This window comes from Gavialis gangeticus, unplaced genomic scaffold, assembly GCF_001723915.1.
Source record: "Gavialis gangeticus isolate Ggan-Ray unplaced genomic scaffold, GavGan_comp1, whole genome shotgun sequence".
Lineage (NCBI taxonomy): Eukaryota > Metazoa > Chordata > Crocodylia > Gavialidae > Gavialis > Gavialis gangeticus.
The window spans coordinates 37825166-37835720 of NW_017728996.1; the positions used below are offsets into that span (position 1 = coordinate 37825166).

The 10555-nt window shown below is 39.9% G+C and overlaps 1 protein-coding gene across 6 annotated transcripts in view; it reads left to right on the forward strand.

The window, feature by feature from the left end:
- Nucleotides 1-10555, forward strand: part of TJP1 (tight junction protein 1) — a 138192-nt gene that overhangs the window by 84077 nt on the left and 43560 nt on the right. For all 6 annotated transcript variants that reach the window (XM_019504335.1, XM_019504332.1, XM_019504333.1 and 3 more), the window contains exons 9-11: nucleotides 4765-4907; nucleotides 8009-8114; nucleotides 9031-9181. In XM_019504335.1, the coding sequence (XP_019359880.1) occupies nucleotides 4765-4907; nucleotides 8009-8114; nucleotides 9031-9181 (400 nt within the window). The remainder of the gene's footprint in view (nucleotides 1-4764; nucleotides 4908-8008; nucleotides 8115-9030; nucleotides 9182-10555) is intronic.

Consider the following 10555-nt stretch of genomic DNA (forward strand, 5'->3'; position numbering starts at 1 on the left):
GGATCTGGGGGAACATCTATTCACCAGAGCGCCCCAAGGCATGACAAGGTTGAACTGTTATAAACTCCTGCAACATTGTTTCAGCCTAGACATAAGGAAGAATTTCTTTACTGTTTGGGCCCCCAAGGTCTGGAATAGCCTGCCCTCGAAGTGGTTCAAGCACCTACTCTGAACACCTTCAAGAAAAAATTGGATGTTTATCCTGCTGGGAACCTGTGACCCCAGCTGACTTCCTGCCCCTGGGGCAGGGGGCTGGATTGGACGATCTTCCGAGGTCCCTTCTAGCCCTAACATCTGTGAAATCTGAGCCAGAGACAGCCTACCTGGCTGGAGCAAGTTAGGGGCGGGCAGGTTTCTTTCTCCCCCCTCCACTTCTCCCCCATGTGTTAAGGGAGCCTGGGACACTGCCTGCCACCTTGGGCAGCAGCAAGCATGGAGGGGGGAGGCATTCCACACCCCCAACCCCAGCCTTGCCTGCTGTTTCCCAGCAGAACAGGCTGTTGTGTGGCCAGGCAGGGTATCCCTGGCCCCCTGTATTTGTGTGAGGAAGTATGACCCCCCCCCGCTTGCTGTCTGGGAGACCCAGGCTGTGTTCCAGCCTGACAGGGTGTCTCCAGTTCTATGCTTGTGTCCCTGGGGAAACCCCAGGGGTCCTGGAGGTGACTCCTTAGTCATGTCATTTGATTCTTCCAGTGGTGCTGCAGACCTCCTCCAGCTGGTCAACAGCAGTACTATAACCTGTTGTTCCTTTTTCCCTTCTCATGGCAGCCTGTCCTATGCATGTGTGGCTGTTTACATGATGAATGTCTTCATCATGCAGGGAAAGTGATGCCTGTATTGGAATAACATCTAGTGGCACCCTAAATATATAAAGGAGATGTTTTATATAACTCTTTCATACTGAATAGTAAATGTATAAAGCCACTGTGCATTTTCTCCTGTTTACTCATTTAACTTTAAAAAAAAATTAAGGTTAGATAATTTAAAATATTCCATAGTAAGAAACTACAATAACCATTTTGTGAGTTTAATATAATTCTCCTGAAGTTGACTGTAAAGCTGAATTCTGATTTCTGAGTTCTCCATGTTAATCCATGAGAGAAAGCAGCAAAGGCTTTAAAGTTTAAAAGACCTGACAATTTTGTATATGACAGAGAATCCCAGAATATGCAATTTCTTACTACAGTGCAATGGGTCTTGCATGGTGGAAATTGTAGCCTGGTTTTGGAGGAAGTTTTGGTGATATGTTATTTTTATTCCCACCCAAGTCTGTTGCTTGCGGTCTTTTTATTCCATGCTCTATAATTTAAAAGCTGGGGTGCCACTGATAAATGGCAAAAATGGAAAGAAGCAGACTCTGAGGTACTCGCTAAATAAAAAGCCGAATTGTGTGTTAACAGGTTGATAAACATAAGGAAAAAATCTAAAGGATGTAAATGAATATGTTGCTTCAGACTTCATTTCTCTCTTGCATGTTTTCTTAATGCTTTTTAAAAACTTGTAACTTGCAGTACTTAGGCAAGGATATTAATAAAGGGTATCAAAATAAGAGTGGTGTATAACTTAATGTGTTAGGTTGCATGATGGAAAACCTGAAGTTTTAAATTGTACCTGCTGAGTTACTAATGCAATAGTAAAAATATAAATATTGCAACAAGGTGTAAAGTCATTTTGGGTTACTGGTTATGTATGAAAGATGCAATTAAAAACTAACTTCTTGTTGTAGAACATCATTAGTGTTCAGTGCTCATAGATTGGAAACATAACATCATAGGGCTTATTTCCACTACTTTTTTCCCTAGTGCTTTGTAAATTGCTATTTTAATTATTCTAATATAATAAAAGCCTCTGTCTAGTCTGTCTGTCTCGCTTTATTCGCACTCTGGTTGTCTTGGTAGCCAATCACAATGCTGACTGAAACAATTAGGGTGCTCCAAGAGCATTTTGGACAGGAAGTGATGCAGTGGGGGAGGGGGGGGCAAGAGAAAATTGTCATTGTTTTCTTGCTCACAGTTAGGCACACATGCTGAAAACAAAGCAGTGGAATAGGGAAGGGCATGTAGAAGAAATATAATGTATATTAGGTAGCTTAAGGTGGAAAATCCTCCCCTTTTCTTTTTGAGAAAAGACTGTGCCGAAAATAACCTAGAAAACCATGTTAATTTCTAAAAATGATACTTTCAAATTTCAGAGTTGGGTGCTTTAAAGAGAGACCTTTCCAGTACATCCTTGATTATCCAAACCTTTTAGGAAGTGTGTGCTCAAAGGCTGTTGGGATAAGTGAAACTGTAACAAAGTCCATAAGAAGTACAACTGTTCATTTTGTTGTTGTTGTTTTTAATTCATCTTCATATTTCCAGCAGTTGCTTTCTCTATCCTGTACCATTCATGTACAACAGTGTATCAGGTCCCAGACTTTACCGGGCTAATAACTTTGCTTCTGTTGTTAACACCTTTATCTTGCTAGTTTGCTCATTGTTTTTATTTACCAGGACACATGTAATAACAGCACATCTCAGTGTCAGCAATTACTGCGCCTAATAATGGAGGGTATGTTGTATTGCCTTTACTTAATATTCAAATATAAATGTCCAGACTTCCAAAAGTAAAGAGCATTGCATCTCCCATTGATTGCAACAGATTTTGTGGGGCATCAATATTTGGGCCCTGACCTACAATAACGGGTTAATTTTGTGATAGATTTTAACTTGGCCCCATTTGGCCAATTTATGACATAATAAAATGCAAACCAGCCACAAAGATGTTCCACATTTGATGTGGTAGACCTTTTGTGGTTGGTTTATATTGTGCTTTAATTTGAATATGTACTGGGTTGCATGGCATGGCTTTAAATGTCTCTACCCAAGGAGCCTTAAAGCTACCCCATGCAGCCTGATGCTTGATCTGTGGCACAGGGATCTGGGAGCTCCTATCTATAGCACCTTGGCATGCCCCTGCAGTCAGCTGAGCACCCTGGCAGACTTGCAATGGGATCAGAGGAATTTTGTCCCAGATCCCAGCAATCGCGTGTCCTGCCTTGCTGTCGTGCATGGCAGAATACACAATTGTTGGGATCTGGAATAAAATTCCTCAGGTTCTGTTGCACCCCTAACTACATCTGTCAGGGGTCCTTGTTGTTTAAGTGCCGAATTTTAGGCACTTTCTCATGAAAATATTAGTTCAAGTGTATTAAATTTCTAACAGTTTAGGCTGAGCACTAAACGAAACCGTACGTGGATGTGTTAGTAAAGTAAGCCTTGTTCTCAATGCCAGCTACTTAGTATTGTCAGAAAAAGCATGTTCCAGCTATATATTTTTCAGTTATTTTTATCTTTCAGTACCAATCTAGTCCTAGTAGAGTTACTAACCAAAAAAAATAGTTGATCCTGTAATTTAAGATATAGCTTTGAAGTAATAACTTTGGTATACTTAAACAGTTGTTACTTTTGTGCATCTGTAGGTACAACAATTAGTTTATGGATGCAAATATTAGTTGCCGCTGACTAGCTTCATCTAGTTCCTGGAAAAGACAGGTTTTAAAAAAAATTGATAGTAAAGCGCCTGTGCAGACTTAACACAATGCCAAAAGAAAAACCTTTAATTGTGATGTACTATGTGTGTAGTATGTGTAATTTGCCTATAGATATTTTTTGCCAAACTTGTTGACCCCTGCTAGTGACTATTATGAAGAAGTTATTGTGATGATCCGTGGGATGTCATGAAGGAAACAAGTGTTTCTTAACTACTTCTAATGTGGTATCTGTATTGCTGTGTAAATGTAAATAGAAAAATGTGGTAATTTATTCTGTAGTTTTATTTATAACTACAGTTGACATTTAACAATAGGAAAAATATTTAAGCAGTGTCTCTTCCTAACACTTGTCTTTTTACATATGTGCACAGTTTTAATAGATGCACTGGGTACTGCTGATTTTGTTTTAGTATACCAACTTGTACATTGGATTGTTATTAATTGTTATTGATTATGGATTTGATTATTAATATATGTAGCAGTATGTTATTCAAGGAACTCAAAATTCATAGTCTAGGAATTTTGAAGGAATTTTAGCAATATTTAGAACATCTGGATTTCACCAGCTGTCTACCTCAGTCCTGGTGCTGAACTAAGATCTGTCCATATGGTGTTTCAATGGAAGGCTATCCATGTGAAGCAAGTGGCATGAAAGGCTGCCTTTCACTTTACACTTTCCCTCTTTCTTCTCCATACCTATAGTGATTTTGTATTGTTCCAGTTACAAGTCTGCAACCCATCCTGTCCTCCTACTCCTCCTCTTCCTCCCTCTTCCCTGCCCACCAAAGAACCTTAACAATCTCACTTAACTTGCATTCAGGGGCAACCTACACTTAGGCCCCCAATGGTTTTCCTTTAATGGTGTGATAGTACATTTTTTCAGTAGAGCCTCACAGAAATATTGAATGAATTACATAAAATATTCTCGTTTTGGAGAAGGAAAGCTGTTTTTCCTTAAGTTGAACCTGAAAATGTTGACTTTTAAGCAGAACAGTACTGCATATTTAAGGGTCTTTTGTGTTGAATGAATTTGACCCAAAATGCTTAAACAGTTGTTTGTATTAATACTATGCTGCAGGATAATGTAGGGGGAAAAAAACCTCTTTAGCCACTGGTGGCAGTTCTCTGTGTACCAAAAATATTAATCTTTGAGGGGCAAAAGAGTTATTCTATATAAGAATTATTGTGACAAGATTAAAATAAATAAATGTGCTTTTTTTTTTCTGACGTAGTCTTCGGAGCAGAGAGGATGAGAGAGTATCAAAACCAGGAGTTATCTCTACACCTGTAAAGAATGCAGATGATATCCCTCTTTCTAAAACCATGGAAGAAGTTGTAGTTGAAACAAATGAAAAACAAACTCCACCTTTGCCAGGTATATATGTAAAAGTGTCAAGTTATGCATGGTATCTCTAATGTAGCCCAGTAGGATTAGCAGTCTTTCCTGCCAACAGAATGTTTTCTCTGAAAATTAAAATACTAGGTAAAACTTAATTTGTGATAGATTCAGGGGGGGAACATTCTAATTATATGAGTGCAACTTACTTGGCTGAAATGTAAGCAAGAAACAACAGAAATAAAGTCTAAGCTTTTTGTTGTTTTTCTGGACATGGAATTACTGTGTTTGTGGTTCTGTTCTGAAAGCATGCTCTATGCTGAGATTAAAAACCGTTTGTTACAACTGGGTTGTTGCATGGTTTTGCCTAAGAGTTATTTCATAGGCCAGTATCAATAAGAGATTTTGTTTTTTCTGGGTGCCAAGATAGACGGCCTCCTGTAGCTCTGCTCCACTAAACTATAAGGGCTACTGTAGCATGTAGGTTCCCTTTTCATCCCCCATTTTGCAAGGCACTTGTCCTAACACACAATGGGGGGGAAAAAGCTATCGCTGCTCTGGAGAGTGGTATAAGAAAGATGACTATGGATGGATTCAAGCATTCAGGTGAATGCAAGGAAACAACGAAACAATATTGGTCAGTCTGATAGTCGATGGTCTCAGCACACCAGCAGGCAAACTAAATTGGGGGTGTTTTAGGCATCGTAGCACAGTAGTTTTCAGAAATTATTTGAAAGAGAGTATTGAGGCAGTTTTGGAAGAGCTTCCCTCTAAATACCTGCAAGAATGAGGTGCCAGATGGGAGAGAGCACAAAGTTTCTTAGCTGAAAAATGTTATAACAAGTGGGCTATAGATGCTGGTATCAGGGGCATGAACAGCTGCAGGAGTTAATATTGCAGCAGTGAATAAAAGTGGATAGAGAACCTTGAAAGTGAAAACAAGTTGTTGGTTTGATGTGAAAGAGAAGTGAAGCCAGAAGAGGGCTTAAGGAAAAGGATATAGACAAAATGATGGGCAAGGAAAATGATCTTTCTAGCAGCCTTATTAAAGAATGAGTGGAGCCAAAGAATGAATTTGTTCTATCCAAAAACAAAATATGAGATGGGAATTTTAGCTGGGAAATTCTCTACCTTAGAGATGATATCCAGGAAAACTCTGAGATATAGACATAGCTAAGATACAAGGACCTAAAGAGATGTTTGGGTTAATGATATTTCTCACATTATGGTCCTGAGTGGCATGACTGGGATTGAAAGCATGTGTTTTGGACTATGGAATAGGTTTATTGTGAGGGGGTTTATTTGTGTAGAGAAGAGTTGAGGCAGCATTTGGCAAAGGAGGAAGAGGAGGAGGGAAATGATGGGATGGGATATGAAGGGGTGGAAATACTAAGGCAACAAGGTACATGAAAAAAGCAGATAAGAAACTCCTACAAAGGAGAAGGGGAGCATTGTAGGAGGCAAAAGGCAGACAAAAGGGTGAGAATTTTCTTGTTTGTCATTTTCCCTCTTGGAAGGAAATAGAAAAAAATGGATTCAGGATGGTGAGTTTGAGGAATAAGTTAAAGGTATCAGGAAAGTCTCTGGGTGCATGAGGTATAGTTAAGTTGGAGAAGCAGAGTTGCTTAGCAAGGTTGATGGCAAAACTCAATTCTTTGGCTAGGGACAGACATTCAAAAAGCCTCAGCCTGAATTGATTCAATCTTTGCAGGTTGGTCTAACCTGGCTAGGCTGAATCACTTTAACTGCGCAGATATTCCAGAAATGCAGGCATGTGCCTGCAGTGGCTCAGGCTAGATGCTGGGGAGGGAGAGAGCAGCCCTCCCTTCCCTTCTACAGGGCTGAGCTGAGCGGGGTATGGCCAAGCCCCAGCAGGATTAGGGAGGGGTTCCCCACCCCCCTTGATAACGGAGCATCTATCAACTCTGTTATCAGCATTTATCTCCCTATCAGAAAACAAACAGCCTCTCTCATTAATTCAAACTCTTCTTAGAGGAGGAACGGAGGGACATTACCAGCTGAGATATGATTAGCTCCAAAAAGCCTTAAGCCAACACTGCTGTCTGCCACAGCATGGACTGTAGCCAGCATGTGGTCTGCTAGCTAATGCTGAGATGTCTGTATAAAGCAGAGGGGATGATGATCCCTGTTTAGCGGGGAGGGGGGAAAACAGGAGGAAACCAGGCAGACGCCTCTGTGCCTGCAGTTTCTGCCAGAGCTCCAGCAAGAGAGCAGAGGGGAGGAGCCAGCCATGCTCTGGAGCAGAGAGCCCAGCCCAGAAAGCATGCTGGGATGCTGGGGGACTCAGATTTAACATAAACCAAGGAGGGGTCTGGGACAGGCATTGCATATATCGGTTTGACCCAAATCAGTTAAGTCTGATAATACATTCAACCAGGTTTATGTCAAACCAGTTTCAGCCATTTTCAAACCAGTTTATGTGCACTGAACATTTGTTCTGTTACAGGTGTAAACCAGATTCTGGTCACTTAAACTGGTTTATGTGTAATGTCTGTCCCTAGCCTTTGGGTCAGGCTTGTCTGTTTTGTTTAGCAGTACTTTAAGTGGAAATCCTAAGCCTTGGTGTTCAAAGCTTAAATGGCTGGAAAGAAGTGTTTGATGTACACGTAGGTCCACACTCCCCATTGTAAAGATAGTATTTAGTTATTTATTCAGTATTCCTTGTGTTATGAAACTTCAGCTCAAGTTACTGTGGCACGGCGGATGTGGATGAGCCAGTGCAGGAGCAAGACCAGCTTTAAAAATTCTGCTTGCTCAGGAAAGAGACTCTTGTTTAGTCTCAGGAAGTATATAGGCATTTGTTCCTGTGCAAGAAACTGTTGGGCAGAAAAGATCTTCCTGCTTAAAAGCCATCTTTCTCCCTGATCTGGTGTGTTTCTTGCAGGAGAGAATGCATGAGTGCCCATACACTCCTAAATTGTAGCAGGAGAGTAGCATTTCTCCTGCTTGAAAAGTAACACCTGTCCAGACCCCAAATACTGTTTCATTATTAACACTTGGAAAATTTGAAGGTGTGTGGGAGAAGGACTCTACATTTTCACAATGATACAACAAGCATGAATTATGTTATGCTTTTCCAACAGTTTCGAAAACTAATGGTTTTCTTGGTATCTTAATAGAACCAAAGCCAGTGTACGCACAAGCAGGACAGCCAGATGTCGATTTACCAGTCAGTCCATCTGATGGTCCTGTACCTAGTTCAACTCATGAAGATGGAATGCTTCGGTAATATGTTAAATTATTTTAAAATTTTAAAATGCCCCAATTGTTGAGCCATACCCAGCTGTCATTTAAGTCAATGAGCATGTACATGGCAGTTGGTAGAGTAAGAGGGGGTTGGGATGGCAGGGGTGCAAAGGCACATTGTTGACAACCCAGAGGTTGCAAGTTGGAGGCCCTAGGATAAGCGCTCATGGCACAGCCCTGTCAGATTCCAGTGAATCTGTGAATTCTGATAAATACCTTGTCACAAAGACATGAAAAAGGAAGGATGGTAGAGTAAGATGTTCTGTCTTTCTAATTGTTCATAAATATTAGTGATAGAGGTGAGGCTCTTTAGGCAGCTCTGTTAACACTTTTACATGACACATTTTATTGTTTTGAAACTTTAATTTTCTAGACAGAGCAAATGTTTGCAATAATGGCTGTCTTAAATATGTAATGCCTGAATTATTTTCGTTGATATTATCCTAATATGGATTTTGTTCCATCTCTCCCAAATCTTGTTTTTATTGTTTTTAAAGCAAAAAAATCCATACAGATAGGAGCAGCCTTCTGATGATAAACTATTAGATGGTGTGCAAGGTCAAGAGAACAAAACTGTGTAGAGTAACAATATGTAGGTAGGCTGGTAAGAACTTTGAAATAAGCAATGTTATATGTCCCATTTTAAAATATTGTCTTCATAAATAATGTGAAGCAAAAGATAAAACCTTCCAAGTGAGTGTTGCCAATTTTAAGTCCGCCCATGAGAGGAATATTGAGTTATAGTTAATGTACTGCTGGTGCAAATGATAGGCATACCATAATATTCTGAAACTGAAGTAATGGCCAAACGTTGTACTGTTACTGTCTTCATTTTTGATCTATGATGATATTTTAAGTTGTGTGTATATTAAATAGAATATGTTTAAACCTTTAGGCCAAGCATGAAGCTGGTAAAATTCAAAAAAGGGGACAGTGTGGGCCTGCGTCTGGCTGGTGGCAATGATGTAGGTATATTTGTAGCAGGTGTTCTGGAGGACAGCCCTGCAGCAAAAGAAGGATTAGAAGAAGGGGATCAAATTCTCAGGGTGAGTCAAACTTCCACAGATTGAAGGAATCTGTTCTATCAACTGTTGTAATATAGAACAAAATACCATTTTTGAACAGGGTGCACAAATATACTTATTAGTACTGAGCAATGTTGCATGATGCAGTTGTAAAAATTCCTGCAGTTTTTGCCTTGTTTTGTGGTAAATTATGGGTCTCAATTTTCGAAGTTCAAAATATGTTTTTTAAAACTAATGGATTGTTGACCTGTTCGTACAAAAACTCTCTAGTTAACATGTCTGTTATCTATTATGTCTATTAATTGTCTGTTAATAGTATTTTGCACCTTTCATTTATAAACTTTGAAGTACTTCATAAAAGACAGTTAAGTCCAGTTATCCCCTGGAATCTACTCCCAGTAAAGAGTACAGCTTGAACTACCAGTTTTGAAATAGAAGCACAGAGTGCTTTGTTTTCCCTGGAGTTAGCCTTGTAAATGGATTAAATTTTGTTACCTGATATGGTAATAAAGTATGCTTTTTGGGACCCCAACTAGCACTCATGTATTTGGGGAGCATTTAGTTGTATAATATGCTTGAATCAGCAAAACTGTGTAAAAAGTGTAACTAGAACATATAACTTTTGGGGGAAAAAATCTTAGATGTTGACAATTATGCATCTTAAAATGTAGTTTTCTTGTACTGCTTTTCTTTTTAGAGGATTTTTGTCATTACTGGCTATTTAGCAGGATGTTTATGATGTTAGTTGCTATTTATAGAGTTTGTGGAGAGAGGAAAAAAAAACCTGTCGGGGAAGTTTGAAATTGCAGTGGTTAAATATTAAGGAGAAATACCTTGTCGGCATGTGTGCGTAAATAATTGACTGTCTAATGTGGTAATCAAAATGTAAATGTTCAAATGTACTGTAATGTTTAGCTAGATAGTGTGAAAGACCTGAAATACTGGGTCAGATGGACCTATGGTCTGACCACTAAATGGCAGTTTTTATGTTTTTATGTGTAATAGAAAATTGCATGATACAGGAGTTTAAACTAATGATCTAATGTCTTCCATCTAACAATCTAAAGGTATAGCCCTCAATCTCTGATATTTCTAGATAGGTGATCTAGAAATCTAGATACAAACATATTAGGGGTGCACTGATAAAGATTTTTTGGGCCAATACCGATTGCCAATTATTAACAAGGCATATCGGCCCATCCCAATCTGATTGTTGATATGCATCCCAGCAGCTTGGAGAACAGCACCTGGGTGGTAAGTCTGAGGGGTGAAGGCCAATGGGGAGGGGCGGGGCCGGACGGAGGTCCCGGCAGGGAGTGAGGCAGTGGGGCAGGAGCAGGCATTGCCCAGTCAGGGCAGGAGCCACGAGCAGCTTGTCCAGAGGGGCATGGGGGT